The following is a 17,101-nucleotide window of genomic DNA, read 5'->3' on the forward strand; positions in this document are numbered from 1 at the left end:
TCCGGGATCTGTGCTCACGAACATTTCGGGAGCAGATAGCAGACACCAGAGAAACTGAGTCTGGGGACGAGGGGAGCCTTTGAGCTGAGCTCTTAAGGAAAAGGAGGCATTAACTAGGTAAACGACGGGGTGAAGTAAATGCTAGCTGCTCGTGGAACGTGGGGTGTTTGAGGGCAGTTATTTGGTGTTCCTGCAGACAACCTTTTAGCTCTCACTCTCCACATCTCCACAGCCAGGTTCAGCCCAGCACGATCACAGACCAAAGTCTCATCCCCAAGCATCGGGCTTTCTCTTCAAAAGATAAGAGAGAAAACAAGGAAAACAGAATGAGCACCAGCTAGCTCAGAAACTGCCACCTGGGTCTTGTTTGACTTGGGACCTTAGTGTCCTATCTGTGGCCCTCTCAGCAAAGCATTTCTGCATTCTCTGAGGGGCTCTCCCTTTGCAGCCTCCCTAACAGGATAAAAGAAAACATACAAGCCATTTAGATGACTTACTTTCTTGCAGGGGTGCCCCAAAAGGAAGGATTGAATGGGGCAACTGAGGGATTCAGGGAAGGGAGGGGAGAAAGAGGAATAAGGAAAATGGATTGAAGCTCAGAAATTACTGGAATTTTTATTAAGTTTTGTTTGGGAGAAAGGAGATTTACTAAGTCAGAGATGAAAGGCAAATCGGCATGGGGCCCCAGAAAAATTATTGTATTCCATGCTCGATTTAGCTCTCCCACTGAACATGGCTTGCAGATCAGAAAGTTGTGGTTAGAAGCATTCATAAACTCTGCGGGCTGTCAGATGCTGGTTCCCGGCTGAGCATCAAATCTTCCTAAGCAGCAGAGAGAGAGCTGTGGGGCTGCCCGGTCAGGCCTTCAAGACAGGCTCCCGGCCCTGCAGGCTCATCTCACCTGCCAGCTTCTCCGCACCTGTCTGTTCTGCCTCTTTCTTGGCCTGATCACCCAGCAAATTCTAGTCCAGCTTGGAGTCCCATTGTGGAGCACATTCTTGCCGGAACTACGTTGAGTGATTGGTTTGGGATTCTGACTTCGGCCCAGGCCTCTTGCCTCATCGCACTCTGGAATCTGAGCTCAGTCTGTGAGGTTCACTAACTCCGTTTCAGTACTGACCCATTTGCAGAGACCAAGCCCCACCACATGACCCAAGGCCATCCAAGTCCAAGGTTATCTTTCCTGTCTGTTACCTAGATGTCTATCACCTCTTTGTGCAGCACGCATCTGAACACATTATTCTCATTTTTAGCCAACTTCTTGGAGTATGAAATTTCCTTGCTTGAATCTGAGAGTCGTAGGGCTGTGGCTCAGGGTGGGACGAAAGAAGGAGATGCTCTGAGATCAGTCCATGCCTGTACATCGCTCAGAGACCTCCTGATCAAAGGTTGTTATCTGTATCATCAGTACATATCTGTCTGGGATTATTTTTGGACGGTTTGTCTGGGTTATTATATGACTCATCAAAGTTTAACTCCAAATCCTTTAAACATGCAATCTATTAAGTTAAGACGGCTGGTTAATATGGTCTGGCATTAACTTTCTAATTGAGTACAGTGACTGAAAATTAACTCTCACCATTGGAAAAACAACATTGGAAAGCAAAGAAGGGGGATTTTAACGATAAAAAGAGAAGAGTTTTAGATTCTTTCTTCCCACACCCCAAGCTAGATCAAAATGTTCTTATCACAGAGCTCTCCTCCCTTCTCCCCAAAAGCAGTGTGCAGCGTTCCCTGCCAGGACCCTATCAAGACTCTGGCAAAAAGCTATCAGTTCTGCCGTAGCCTTTTTTCCTCCCCCAAATAAGAGATGATGGATTCACATCTTGACTAAATAAGATCACTGCTCTTTTGTGATTCAATTTTGATTGATGAGTATTCCCTACCAAGCTCTGTGCCAGGTGCTTTTAAAGGTAGAATCGAAGTATAAACAGCCTCTTTGTTCAGGGAACTTAAAGTAATACAAGACATAAGTATGAGAAACTGGTAGAAAACAATACAAGGCAGAATGTAACTCAGGGCTTACCTGAGTACCTGCCACTCTACGTTCTTTGCAAACTCAGAGTTTATGTACTAATACCAGGACTGCCCGCCTGAATGTAATATGCAGGAAGAATTTAATTCCAAATACGTTACAAAGAGCACGTGGTCCTTGGGATACTGAAACTAACAGTTCACAAGGGGTATTTACTATCTGCAAGGTGTTAGCAAAGCCTTTTATATATGTGTACTTAATCCTCACCACCTCCTGAGTCACAGATCACATGAACATCCGTTTCCTTCCGGATGGGGAAACTGAGGCTTAGAGACACTAAGCCATTTGTATGTGGCTGCATTGTTCATAGGTAGTAGAGCCAGAAATGAAACCTGAGAAGTCTGATTACAGATTCTGTGTTTGAAACCGATAAATATTATGGGGGAAAGGAGGTCCCGGAGTTAAACAGGACTTTTTGCTACAGAAATTCTCAGATCCTTTACTAAGCATGGGTATGTTGTAAACCTCTATGAAAGTAGCATTGTTGCAAATGTATTTGACCTCAGGACCTGCATTTTTAAGCCAAGGATCTCCCAGGATTAATGATGTTTTTAAAACATACCTTGGGAAATACTAAAGTGGAGTGTCCACAGTATCTTATGTACTTGAGAGAAGCAGAAGAGACAGAAGGTGGGGCTTGCACATTGTCCCAAACTGGGCCAGTGGTGCCATGTGGACCGACAGACTGCCCTGTGCCCAGGCCCCGCCACTGCCCAGCTCCTCAGGTTCAGCCTGCCGTGGTGACTGGCCCAGTCAGTGTCCGTTCAAGATGATCCATTTGCCTTTCATTCTTCCTACTGCTAGACTGTATTCATTCAAAACAAACAAACACATTGCTTGAGCTTCTTCCATAAGCCAAGTACTGATGTAAGTGCAGGCCAAAGGGTGGTCCATCTCAGCAGTGAGGTTCCCTGCCACCACGGAGCCTGTAGTAACGCCTGAGTTTTAGAGCCAGATCTCGGCTCCACCTCCTTTTACTGTGGGGCCAAGGGCTAATACTTTATCTGAGCTAAGCCTCAGTTACATATTTTTTTAAAAAAACTGAAAAAATAATGCCACTGCACACGGTGTCACGGGGACTAAATGACATCATACATGGACATACCAGGCTTCACTCAGGGCTCACTCCTCTGTGGTTAGGTAATGGAGAGTGGATGCTTCTTAGTGGCACCATAAAGACAAAAACCCCTCACGTCAATCAATTTTCATGATCTGGCTGCTCTGGATCGTGCCAGGGAAGGGAGTGGGTCCGCAGTGCTGACTCTTGTCCTGTCTTGCTGCCGTGAGGCCAGTTACACAGGGTGAGAGTTCCAGAGTCTGCCAAAAGGGGGAGGGCGAACATCCAGTTCTCTGCAGCTAGAGGGGTAATCTCTTCCAACTTCCCACCTTCTATAGAAGAAAGTCTATTGAAAACACACATGCACATGCATACATGTACACATGCCTGCACACAAAACCGAACACCCGGAAGGCAGAAGAGAAAGGAAGAGGAGGGTTAGGAGAGCACGCAAACTAGGTAGTTGGCCCCTACACCATCGATACTATTGACTGTGTTTCCCAAATGTCACGTAGCTTTCTTATTGGTAACCCCACGCTCTGCGTGCTGGGATTTTACCTCTAGCTTAGCAGAGAATGCTGGACTCCCTCAGACTGCCAGTTTAGGAGTTCTCAGCTTCCAGGACTGGCCTGGGGTGACATGGGTGCATACTGAGCATGTCCCAACTTGAACCATTTTCAATGTTCTCTTCTGAAGGATGAACTACATGTGAGGGAGGGAATGGTGGAAAATCAGGCCCAACTTAGTAGCCAGAGCCAAGAGATTCTGAGCCCAAGGTCTTACCTATTTGAGGAGGGAAATAACAAAAGTACAGCCTAGTACCACAGTTCCCACTAAGTGCCAGGCACAGTACAGATACTATTATAATAACACTTTAGAGTAAATGTTTTTCTCGGTTTTATAATGCAGTAGAGTGACGAAGTCGTTTGCCTAGACAGCTAATGGCTAGGATTTTACGCTAGGTCTTCCAGACTCCAAAACCAGCTCCTCTCATCTACTCTAAATAGAATTCCCAGCTCTAGCCCAAAGGGGAGAGGCAAGAGCAAACCAAGGTCATGGCCAAAGCAAGGCCAGAGACTCGGTATGGAAAGGAGGACAGAGCCAAGAGCTCAAAGCTGATCCGAGGTAGGGATGCGAGTGTGTTTCCTCATCTGTGAGATGGAAACGATAATAGTGTCTGTCTTCAAGGGCTGTTTAAGGACTCAGTCAGCTAATCCATGTAAAGCACTGGGCACAGTCCCGAGAACATAGTAAGTGCTCAGTAAATGTTAGCTTTTACTTTTAGCCCCATGGACAGAGAAAACACATTTCTCCTTAAAGGCAGCAGTGTATTAGCTGACTTCTGTCACCTCGGATCTGTGGCTTCTCAGGGTGTGGACTTTTCTCAATCTTCTCTCCCTTTTCTTTTTTTAAATTATATTTCTGTGTCACTGAAGAGTAACCTTTAGATGCGTCACTGTGCTTAGCTATCGAGCTGGGCCTCTGTCCTTGGCAGAGAGCGAGTCACACTCCAAATACAACCACATCTTTTGCACGTTAGAGTCAGGCTGACTTGGTCCAAATCCCAGCCCTGCCACTGTTTAGCTAAGTGGCCTGGAGCAAGTGAATCCTTGCTTCAGAGCCTCAGTGCTTTGCATCTGAGACATAGGAATACGAAAGCCTACTTCACAGATAGGTAACATATGTCAAGCCGCTGGCACTTACAGGAATCCCCTTCTGACAGGAACACACTTGTCTGAGAGGGGATTCCATTGCCTCTGGGACTCGAGCTTCTAAGACTCCAGACCATCTTCCAGCCTGGCAGCAGGGGTTTTCACTGCCCCGCCTCCCCTGCCCCCTTCAGCAGAGGAAACAGCCCATAAGCTCTTTGCAGGGCTGCCCTCCACCTTCTCCCAGCTTTACCTTCCCCCTCCCCCTACATCCCAGCATCTGTTGCCCAGACAGTCAGCTGCCAAGCTATGCCCGAGTCTCTTTTCTCCCTGGGTTCATTTGATATGTTGCCACTTTGTTTTTAAAGAAAAGCCGGTATCATTGCCGGGCGCTGGGGAGGCCGGTCCTGCCTCTGCCAACTGCCAGCCATGTACCGTCTCTCTCATCTGGCCCTGGGACTCCCAGGTGTTCCCATTACAGTGTCTCTTACCACACAGCTGCCACTGGGACCTTGTGGAGGCACAGACAGCAAAACTCCAGACTTTCTGGGACCAGCGGCTTGCCCTGAACATGGTCTACAATTCTGTTGAAAGGCCGGTGGTCATGTCTACCTTTCTTGATAAGGGTGGTAATTTTCCTTATAAAAACAGCTAGATGCTCCAGACCTTACCTTGCAGAGAGAAGGGGGGGGGGGTCATACTGATTTAGTGAGCTCTTACTTTGTTTTAAGCACTATAGGAGGATTTTGCTCATGTTCACTCTCCTAGCCGTGCAAGGAAGACCTTATCATGACACCTCTTTTATAGACGAGAAACCAAAATGCACAGGTACCACCACTTCTAACTCCTCACAACCATTGGTATTTTTATCTGCATCCTACAGATGGAAAAACTGAAACTCAGAAAAGTTAAATAATTTGCCCATGGTCATACAGCCAGAAAAGGAGCAGAGTCGGAATTTAAAGTCTGTTTAATTTAGGAATCCATAACAACATGTCACCACTTAAGGACAGTGTAAATAACAAGAGCTGAAGCACTGTCTGAGAGGGAGAGAGGAAGTAGGCTTGTGATGCTGTCATTTGCTGCTCGACCAAACTGGGAGTAGCGGTGGTCAGATGGGAAATCTGGGTGCCTCGCTGACCACTCACCCTGTATTATGAAAAATGAGCCCCCAGCTCTTATCTGCCTCCATTTGACGTAGTAATGAACCTGATATGAACCGTCCATGACATTTGTTGCCCTCATACACCTCAGAAACAGTGTATCTCAGGAGAAATTTGTATCAGAATTTGCACACTGGTAACCTGCAGGCTGAATCTAACCTAGAAAGATGTTTCGTTTTGACTCGTGGTATTTTTGAAAACTTCAGATTAATTGCTAACGTTTAAAGAAATGCAGCAAATTCACAGAACTCCAGATTTCTAAATTATCTCGAAACATCAAAAGTTCTCACAGCCCTCGGCCTCCATTCCCGTATGGCCACCGTTGGCTGGTGTTATGCAGCGGCTGCTGCTTTCGACCAGAAGGGACATTTCAACTTGTCACAGTCCCCACCACTCCCTGTTTCTCTGGGAGTGAGAAACACTCACTCCCTGTAGCATCACCCTCCTCCTACCAGTTTTCTTAGATGAGAAGTAGGAGGAGAGTGAACTTTCTTGTCCTCTATAAAGAGGGGAACAAATTAAAAGGCAAGAAGGCAAAGAGAATGTTTCTATGTAAACATAAATATTTCTGCATGTCTGCACCAAAAAATGCATAACCAAAGAAACAAACCTGGCCCTCCTCCCTCATTTTTGGGCTCTCTTCCTGGTTGTTGTTGGCATTTGAATTTAACACTGTTCGAGCCACTTTTCCAGGCAGCGCCAGCGCCAGCCGCCTGCGTGTGCGCCGGGGCCTGCTGAAGCTTTCTCGTCATGGTTTTGTTCTCTCTGTTTTTTTTGCCTTCTCTAGGTGTTCCCTTCCCAAAGAACTTCCTTCAGATCTGCAAGAAGATCCTGTGCCGCCTCTTCCGGGTCTTCGTCCATGTGTACATCCACCATTTCGACCGGGTGATCGTGATGGGTGCAGAGGCCCACGTCAACACCTGCTACAAACACTTCTATTACTTCGTCACAGAGATGAACCTCATAGACCGCAAGGAGCTGGAGCCCTTGGTAAGTGTCACCGTGCGGTGGATGGCACCCAGGTTACCCCGAGGAGCTCATCAGCCATTTGTCAGAGCACACTTTGAGGCCCATGCATAAATGCTCACTAATGGCTAGTTGTTAGCCAAAGGATTGCAGAATCAGACAGGCTTTAGAGGTCACTTAAAGATTAGGAGATGCCAAGATGTCCTCAGCTACCAAATAAGAGTCTTAAATTTCTCTCCGAGAGTTGGCATGAAGTCATGGGGTTGTCATGGTTTGGCCAAAGGGATTAGCTTTAATTCTCAGCACCCAAATCAGTCACCTACTTATTCAATCCTTTAAATGGGCATCTTTGATCTCTTCTGTCATCTCTTACACTGTTAACAGAAAGATGATCAGAAACATTTCTTCAGTCAGTAAATAAATATTTAGCACCTACTGTGTGACAGCTGCTAGGCAGGCAAGGTCAAATACAACTGCTTTTGAGTAGCTTTTCCTCCAGAGATAAAGACAGAAGTAAGCCTTGCTCTGCGTACTCAAGCTCCTGTGACACCATTTTAATAGAATATATTAGAATCCAGAACATTTGATATAAAACTTTACTATTATCGTTTAAGTGAATGGGGACTACATTCATTTTCTTCATAAGTTATTTTTACCATTGAACTCAATCTCTGCATTAGAAGTCACAGACCCCGAAAAACCCCATCGTCTTTTGTCACATGTGGTATCTTAATGGGATGCCCTCATTACAGCTATTTCTAATTAGATCTATTGAGTACTTTCTTAGCCAAGATAGTACAGTGCTTTATAGTAAAATCATGCTTTTTTCTTGAAACAGTTCAAGTGGCAGTTTTGCTACATGTGACTGACAGAGCCAACTAAATTTCATTCGAGTCCATCTGAATAATGTCCAGAATGCAGGGGCCAGGCTGTCATCTTTTGCTACCCTATCTTTCTGGCTCTCTATGTACATGTTTTTTCAAATACAGGTTTTATTATTACTTGTGTATGGTGAGGCCAACAGATCAGGAGATGATTGCCATGGAAAAGATACTTTGTAATACTCACAGATCCCAAGAAAAGGGGTACACCATGTCCTGGGGCCACACAGGGAAGCAGCCGGGTTGGTCAGAGGCAGAGGGAGCAGGGAAAATGTGGACAAGAGCCTTTATTGTGGTTTCCCTGGGAAGGAATGGGCGAGGCAGGCAAGCGGGTTTAAGATTGACTAATTTGAATAACTTCGGTGGGCTCTGGGGCCGAAGGGCTGCCCAGGTTGTCTGGTATCTGGCTGTGGGGTGAGTAGGGCAGAGGAATGGTGGCCCCAACTGTGAGAGCCAATAGAGGAGATGGTTGGGGTGTGGGCTCTGGGTTTGCTGGTTTGTATTGGTTGGTGACTAAACAGCTTGCGAGTGAGTTGTTCGTTATCTAGAAATTGACTAGCCCTGGAAGACCATCCCTCCAGTCAGCAAGGACTCAGAGATTAAAGACCCAAAACACAAAAAAAATAAAAGACATGTTTAATATAGTACAGGACCTGCGTCTGGCAAAAGGTTGGTGAATTTTATGTATCACCTTTAGCGTTTCTGATCTTGAAATCTGCTCTTGTGCTCTTATGAGAGTACATGGCAAAAAAATTTTTCTTTGCACCACTCAAGAGTTCTGGAATAAAGCAAGACTTTCTGGGTACCACTGGGATATATCATTGCCTAGAGAAGTGCTGATTTTCTTCATTTTCTTTCCCGACAGCTTTCTGAAAGCTTTTGGGGACAGAAACTAAATTGTCTCTGAGTTTGGTTGGACAGCTAGTGTGGAAAGAAACTGAAATGCTGCACCCCATGATTGAGTTTTGCTAGTTTGTCCTGTATATAAAGGCTGTTGTGGGGAAACAGCCACTTGAAGAAAAGGTTGTGCAAACACCTCAAGAGAGTTAAAATACTGGAAAGAGTGATAAAGCGGATTTCAGAAAATATCAAGGACAAAGGGAAGGGTGGCTAGGGGCCATGTAAATGAAGAGAGGAAAGACACCACTGTGATCTCATAGAGCACATGGTTCTGCTTCTGGGAGGTTAGTTCCATTCTCTTCCATTGACATGTTCAGGTGGTAGGGTAACACCTTCCCCAAAGGTCGACCAGAAAGAAGAGGCTCTACTAAGCACGCATAGTTTTGGTTTCGTTGACCTAAAGGAGCAGAAACATCAGATGGATAGATCTGGAAGTCAGTTTCTTCTTAACATACAAAAACATAAAGGCCATTGTAGGACTAAGCTGGGTGTAAGTCAGCAAGCAGAGAAAGCCTTTCTTTGTCATAAGACAACTGTTATTTTCTGAAGAAGGGCCACAGGGATTCTAACACCTGGCAGTGCCAGGAGCTGACTGGAGTCTCAGAGTCACAGGCAGGACCCCCAAAACCCTGTGTTCCAGATAAGAGCCTCTTTGGGAAAAGACTACAATTGGAATTATTAACAGTGGAAATGAACAAGAAGGGTATCCGTTGTTTTTGTTTTTTGTTTTTCAGAAGCTTGTATTTCTTTAAGTCTTGCTTGAAACAGTATCCTTTGTACCTTAATGCTTTGTTCATTATCATTACAGGAAGATTAGTTGTAATGCTGTTTACCTATTAATAACAAGCATTAGTAATGCTTAATTTCTGAAATTATATATTCATTTTACACAAACCAAAGCCTATCAAGTAACAGAAAAAGACACTGAGAATGTTTCTGAGGACACTAATCCTATAATGTCAGGCTCTGGATATTTAGTCCAGTGTCCACTAAGCAAGCTGTATCTGTGGATTGTTATGACTAAAATGAACACTTTCAGTAGATGATAGTGCTAGATACCTAACTTCTAACTGTGCTGTTGCAATGGACATACTAAAATCAGTCATAGCATATCAAATCAGCACATTTTCATTTGTTTTGCGCATATAAGGTACCCTATATACGTATGCAAAGCAAGCTCTAAGTGCGCAAGAAAGATATGATTTTGAGAATTTACAAATGCACACTAAAAAAATGTAAAATAATAACTGCTGTTCATCCTCAGCCCTTGAACGATGATGATAAAGGAGTCAGGCATTTGGCTTCACATTCTAGTTGTACATTCTTTAGACTCTAATGCAGAATGGGGTCAGAGGGCAGCATTTGTCCGGCCAGTTTCCCTCAGAACCTCAGCATTCCCAGAGTTCCCACACCTCCAGTGGGACATTCCTGGTGTCATGCCTTGGGATTCCGCAGTATAGCATCAGAGACGCCACCTCATGTTTTCCTCCGCCATGCTTGCACGCTCCTCTGCCCCCAGAGCCTACCCTGCTGCTTTTGTATCATGTTGACTGAGTGTCCAGCACCCTGGTTGTGTTGAGGGTCCAGCCCCCAGCAAGGGGAGAGATTGGGTCTCAGACAGTGCTGGAGACAAGACTCAGCTCTCTGGGTTCAAACCCTGGTCCCTTCCTTTACTAACCTGCAATCTTGAACAAGAGAGTTGGCTATCCAAAGCCTCATTTACCTCATTCATAGACTGGGTATACAAAAATAGAATTTCTGTAAAAATTAAATGGGTTTGTCATATGGTAAATGCTTAAGAAATGTTAGTTTTTAAGTCAGATATGAATGTAAAGTAACTAGCATATAATAAGTAAGCAGCGGTACCCTAATGCTCCCTTCCCTAGATCCCATGGCCTTTTGCCATCTTAGTAATCCCCCAGGTAGCCCTGTAGCAGATCTAGTTCACTGTATCAGTGTCTCGCTCTTGGAGGGCTGGGAGTGTACAAGACACGAGCTTGCGTTGCCCGTGTTGCCTAATACATAATAAATGCCAGCTGTATTTTTGAATTGAGAAGAGTACTTTGTGGATGACGCACCTCCATTCAAAGGGATGGCATACCAAATGTTCCTTCCTTGGCACCTCCCTCACCTCAGAACACACCTAGAGACTTCCATTTATCCATTGTTGGAAGCAATGCTTCATCCTATTGGGTTAGCAATGCAGATTAAAAGCAAAGTAAGGTGCAGAGCAGTGAAGAGATGCAGCAACAGTCTTAGGCCTGACAGAGAAAGATGGGACCCCAACTGTCAGTTCTCAGTTCTAGATTCCAACTAGATCACTCGGGGATGTTAAATGCTCTCACACTACCTGTATGTCCTGGTTTGCCAGGCAAAAGGTGACCAACTCTCCCAAGAGTTAGCACTAAACATCTCGTACCCTTGGAAAACTCTCAGTCCCTCTCAAACTGGGATGGTTGATCACCCTATCAGGCCTGTGAGTGGGAATACAATTTGGAATTGAGAAGCTGGAAAGAGGTCACCCTGGCCAGTGCACTGAGGCCAGCACGGCCACCCGCCCACAGGGCTTGCCTCCTCACTCCCATTGGGACCTGCTGGTCAGCAGCAGCCTGGGAACCCAGGGAAACACGTGGCCTTTCATTGGGTCTCCAACAGGGAGGGAGGCTGGAGGACTGACACGCAGATGTGACAAAGGATCCATTTCTCATGTAAATCAACAGCTGAAGATAACTTGAACTCAAGCAAGTTCACAGTTGGAGGGAAGGAGTCCAAATGATGATGGTAATTCGAAAATCGGCCAGGCCCTGATTGAATAAGCAGACTGCTGTCAGCCCTTGGCAGCCCTATGAGTCAGCTGACGGAACTGAGCCAATCAGAATTATCATTAGCAAGCACAAGCAACCAGCAGTGCTTTGTTGGCCTTTCACTAAAAGCAAAAGCAGACTCAAAGAGTGCAGTGGCTAGGAAAAGATGCAATACCGTGTTTCCCCGAAAATAAGACCTAACCGGACCATCAGCTCTAATGTGTCTTTTGGAGCAAAAATTAATATAAGACCGGGTCTTATAAACTATAAAAGACCCGGTCTTATATAGTATTATGTAAAACCCAGTCTTATATAAAACCCGGTCTCATAGTAAAATAAGGCAGGGTCTTATATTAATTTTTGCTCCAAAAGATGCATTAGAGCTGATGGTCGAGCTAGCTCTTATTTTTGGGGAAACACAGTGTCATGCATGGTGTCATGTGAGGTCTCAGGTCCCGTTCCCCACATAAGAACACAGGACATGGTGAGGCCAAAAAGGAACACCCACAGAGCCATACCCCTATACTCTTGCTGGTGGCTGGGTTGGAGACACAGGAAGCAGGAGCCACGCGATCCGCAACCTGCCGTCCACTTCTCTCTGCCAACCAACATCATTTGCTAGCTGCAATTCGCTGTGCTAACTGCAATCCGTGCTTGCAGGCTCAGCCATCATCTTCTTGCTAACCCCCATTTTCTGCTGGTGTAGCCACAGCAGTTATATTAGTGGCCAATGGCTCACTGGTTACAGCTGACGGCCAACTAGCCACAGCTGATGGCCATTTACTACCTGAGCCAGCACCTTTCCACATGAGGTCGAGAACCTGGAAACTGCACTCCTGGCTCTGTCCCCACACACGGTAGTGCCATTTGCGACAATATGGATGGATCGAGAGATTATTATGGTAAGCAAAATAAGTCAGGCAGAAAAAGTCAAGAAACATATGATTTCACTGATATGTGGGATATAAAACTGAAAGCAACAAAAGAACAACACAAAGAAACAAAAACTCAGACACAGACTATAGTTTAGTGGTTACCAGAGGGTAAGGAGGGAGGGGAATGGTACATGAGGGTAAATGGGGATCAAATATATGGTGATGAAAGAACTGACTCTGGGTGGTGAATGCACAATGTGATACACAGACGATGTAATACAGAATTGTACCCTTGAAACCTATGTAACTTTCCTAACCATTAACACCCCAATAAACTTTATTTTTTTTTAAAAAAAGAGCTGATTAGAAAAAGGAGGAGAGAGGTTGGAGAGGTGGGGAGGAAAGAAAGGAAGGTGCTTGTTCACCTTCATGCACCTGCTGACCCCTGGGTAACCGTGGTCTAGGGCCTTCACCTTCTCTTTTCAGGGCTTCTCCTTATAGCTAACAATGAAGGTGATTATACCATCGCATACCTGGTAGAGGAGCTACTGTGAAACCAAATGTCACCACATCGCTGTTCTGTTCACGTTAGCAGGGCGCTTGGGCATAGGAGCGCTTTCCGTCACGGTTTCTCAATAGGGGTTCTCACACCAGCTGTACCCGAATCCCCTGGAAGTGGTATTTTAAAACGTGCACAGATAGGGACCTCACCCCAGATATGCTGAAATCAGAGTTATTGCCGTTAGTGCCCTCAGTCTGCCTCTCAAACTTGAACGTGCCCATGACTCACCCGGGCATCTTGCCATGGTGTGGGTTCCGCTGCGCTGCCCCTGGGCCGGGGGCGGGACCTGAGCACGGACACTTTGTTACTAGATGATGTGGATGCTGCTGGTTTCCACACCACATCCCGAGAGGCAAGACTCTAGGTGACACGTACTTACTTGAGAATTACTACTTTTAGCATGTCATCTCCTTTTCTAAAACGTGAGGTTGGTAGCTCAGTGAACTAGGAAACTAAAGCAAAGAAGAAAAATCTCAAGCTGTGTTGGCTAAGGCTATCCCTCAAAATGCCGGTCCTAGGTAATGCTCAGGGAAAACAGGCTTCTTTTCCTTGGTCCAATGAGTTTACCAGAAGGCTACATGATCTCTGCCCTCAAAGACTCACAATGTACAATCGCAGATGAAGGCCTTGAGAAGTCATCCAGTGAAGAAACTGGTTTGATTTTGTGTAGCCCACCCAATTTAATAACATTTGGCTCCACTAATCTTGTTTTCTATTGTTATCACTCATTACGGTCACATAAAGATCGTGATTTGTGGACATGATTCACGGTTAGGGCAACACTGTGTATCTCTGGGAGGTGTCTCTAGATTTTGAGGCCTCCCTGCCTCCCCCCTGGCCCCAACCACACACCCACTACTGCTGCACAGAATGTGGAAGAGAGAAAACCAAGAGAGGGTGATGGGACGGAAGTGAAACTCCTCAGATGGGAAGGCTGCACAGAGAAAAAGAAACCAAGCCCTGTTCATTCTCACTCCTCAGTGTGACTCTCCCTAGTATGACACAGTTCTTACCTGGTGCAAGGTGCAAGCATTTCCAAGGAATAAACACTGGCTCCATTTCTTGAGTTTCAGATGTTCTGTTAAGTTCTTTACATATATGAGGTGTGACAGTTAAGTTCGCAAACTTTTTGCAACGATGTTGCTAACCACTTTTGATTTCAGAGGGATTATTCATTATGAATTTGTACCAACTGGACCAACAATTAACCAGGTTTACTATTTGGAAGTGCTGAAAAGGCTGCATAAAAAAGTTAGACGACCTGAACTTTTCGCCATCTTTTCATGGTTCTTGCATCACGACAATGCACCAGCTCACACGGCACTATCTGTGAGGGAGTTTTGAGCCAGTAAACAGATAACTGTATTGGAACACCCTCCCTACTCACCTGACCTGGCCCCCAATGACTTCTTTCTTTATCCGAAGATAAAGGAAATATTGAAAGGAAGACATTTTGATGACATCCAGGACATCAAGGGTAATACGACGACAGCTCTGATGGCCATTCCAGAAAAAGAGTTCCAAAATTGCTTTGAAGAATGGACTAGGTGCTGGCATCGGTGCATAGCTTCCCAAGGGGAGTACTTCGAAGGTGACCGTAGTGATATTCAGCAGTGAGGAATGTAGCACTTTTTCTAGGATGAGTTTGCGACCTTCATTGTCTGACCTCATATTTCATCTCTTCCTCACTTGTTACCTTTGCTTCTAACACATGTAGTGGGCAATTTCTCAACATGCAAACCACGTTCCTCTCCATCCCTCATGACTCATTACCGCCATTTGGTCACACCAAAGCTTCCCGTCCTCCTCTAGTTTGTAGGCAGTGCCTCTTGACTCATGATTGAGATTCATGCACCAAATGATTTTAGGCTTTAGCACCAAAACCACTGCTTTAAAAATGGGTACTTTAGGACCAGATGGAAGAAAAACAGTTTGAAAGTCAAAGATTCGGACAGTCTTGTCTCCTAAAGGCCCAACACAGCCCATCTAGGTCCAAGCATATTCCGACCTTGTGTTCCCCTTAGAGTTGGTCCAGGTCACATCCACACTTCCCTTGGAGATGCTTCGATTGGCCTGTGAATGCATGATCAGGTCAGGACTATGAAAAGAAGCAGAGCCTCTTACATGAGCCAGAGCTGCTCCCCAAAATAGCCAGCAATGAAGGGCCATTGTGCGGCTTTTGAAAGGAGCTTTTCTTTTGAAACATCATCTGTGCAAAGGCCTCCAAGCTGCTGCTTGTCAGGCGGGTTCCCTGACGTCCAGCCAAATGGGTCAGACATGGACACAGGCATTGAAGAAAAAAGAGCTGCAGCCGCGGACCTGGCAGTTTGGCCTGTAATTTACAATGACGTTTCCACTAATCCGTTATCACTTAAGTTGTCTGACCCTGAGCAAGGCAGGTAATATCTCAGGGCCTCAGTTTCCCCATGTGTGAAAGAGATCATATCTAGAGTCCCTCCAGCTCGTCTTACAAGATTCTGATCTTTGACATGATGTTTTGCCTGCCTTGTCACCTTTCATTCAAGGTGACCCTCTCTCTTTGCTTAGAGAGGACTTCATGAATTAAAGCCCAGCACGCTAGCAGACGGGGTGTACCTGGCACAGAGAGTAGCTCGGGATTGTATTCGTGGGACTTTGTCCGTGTAGTGATGGAGTGTGTGTATTCAGCATGCCATCAGCTGGTGGTAGTTCAGGGTAACCCAAATGCCCGGAGAGGAGTGGGAGAGACCAATTTAGGAGGCTTGGCAGACAGAGTCTGAAGTGTCAATTTGAAAAATAGCAGAGAAATGTGGGATTCTTTTCAATGAACTGATTATGCTGGGTTATTGGGAATGTGGCAAAATCAGCCACAGGCCTTTGTCAGTTCTGTTTATCCATCCTTTGCTGATATCCAGAGAGCTTTTGCTGCTGGTTTCTAGGATGATAGGTAGTTGGTTTTTGGTCTGTGTGTTTGTTTTTTATTGGGTTAGGGTGAGATGCGGTCTGGTTTATCTCAGGGCCTAAAATATGATTAATTAGAGTTGAAGACAATGCCCCTGAAGAAATTGTCAGCACATAATATTAAGTAATAAAACAAGATTCAAAACTATATTGGAAAATCACCCTAATCATATATCTATCTGTGAGTATTATCTGTTATAATCATCTAATCATATAAAGGAAATATGGCAAAAACTGACAAAAGGAAATACGGCAAAAAGTGTCAAGAGTGGTTCTCTGTTGGTGGAATTATGGGTAATGTTTTTCCCCCCCGTATACCCAGTTGGGCTTTTCAAGTTTTCTGTTACAAACATGTATCACCGAAGCTGCACATGACAAGCATCCTATATGCCCAGGACCAGGGGCTCCGAGTGTGCTCTCTCCTATCTCGGGCCATGCCCTCTGCTCTCCCTTCAAAGAGCTGTGATGCCCAAAGGGGCAAGCCAGTGATGGTGCAGAAGCCTCTGTGACTGTCCTTGGAGCTGGATGTCCACAGTCCCTTTGGACTAAACAATTAAGCTCTCCCTGGATATGGAGGGGGAGGCCTCCTAGAGAGGGGAGGTAAGCATCTTGGTAAACATTGAGGTGATGTTATCTTTATAACATGTACACAAAGTTAGTTTTGAAGCCCCTATTTTAAGTGGGCAGATCTCAGTGATTCGAAGCACATGATAAGATTTGCAGGTCATCCACATGTCACATGTCCCACCCTGCAGGGACAGGCTTTGCAGGGACAGCCCAGCAATGGTACCATGATCGTGACCGAAGGTTTTTGGTCGGGGTTTTTCTCATCCAGATTCCTCTACCTCACTGGATCTGAAGAGGAGTTTTTTTGTTTCGTTTTGTTTTTCTAAATTCAAGTTTTAAAAGAGAACAAAAGGGATTTGTTGAAAAGAGATTAGTTCATACCATTGAATAATCTATATATAGTTTTATTACACTTAATCATAAGTGTATGTACAATAACAACAAATAATTTTTAGCTGAAACTCTAGTGTGAATCTAACATTAATTCCAATCCCTTCTTACTAAGATATGAGCAAAAACCAAGACCAGAAATGGCTAAGGAATATGTCTCTGCCCTGGTCTCGATCATATTCTTGTTCTATCAGTTTTCTTCCCAAAGAGGACCCGTCTCTTCTCCTGTCCCCAGAGACCCATGTCCCCTCCTGGTTTACACCATCCCATATCTCCGGACTGGTGATTCCTTTGTATGGGATTTCTGATACA

At 45.2% G+C, this 17,101-nt stretch overlaps 1 protein-coding gene across 3 annotated transcripts in view; it reads left to right on the top strand.

Moving 5' to 3' along the window:
• The window catches only part of MOB3B (MOB kinase activator 3B), a 183,864-nt gene that overhangs the window by 141,225 nt on the left and 25,538 nt on the right, over positions 1-17,101 (top strand). For all 3 annotated transcript variants that reach the window (XM_033123582.1, XM_033123583.1, XM_033123585.1), the window contains exon 3: positions 6,692-6,894. In XM_033123582.1, the coding sequence (XP_032979473.1) occupies positions 6,692-6,894 (203 nt within the window). The remainder of the gene's footprint in view (positions 1-6,691; positions 6,895-17,101) is intronic.

Source organism: Rhinolophus ferrumequinum, chromosome 12, assembly GCF_004115265.2.
Source record: "Rhinolophus ferrumequinum isolate MPI-CBG mRhiFer1 chromosome 12, mRhiFer1_v1.p, whole genome shotgun sequence".
Classification (NCBI taxonomy): domain Eukaryota; kingdom Metazoa; phylum Chordata; class Mammalia; order Chiroptera; family Rhinolophidae; genus Rhinolophus; species Rhinolophus ferrumequinum.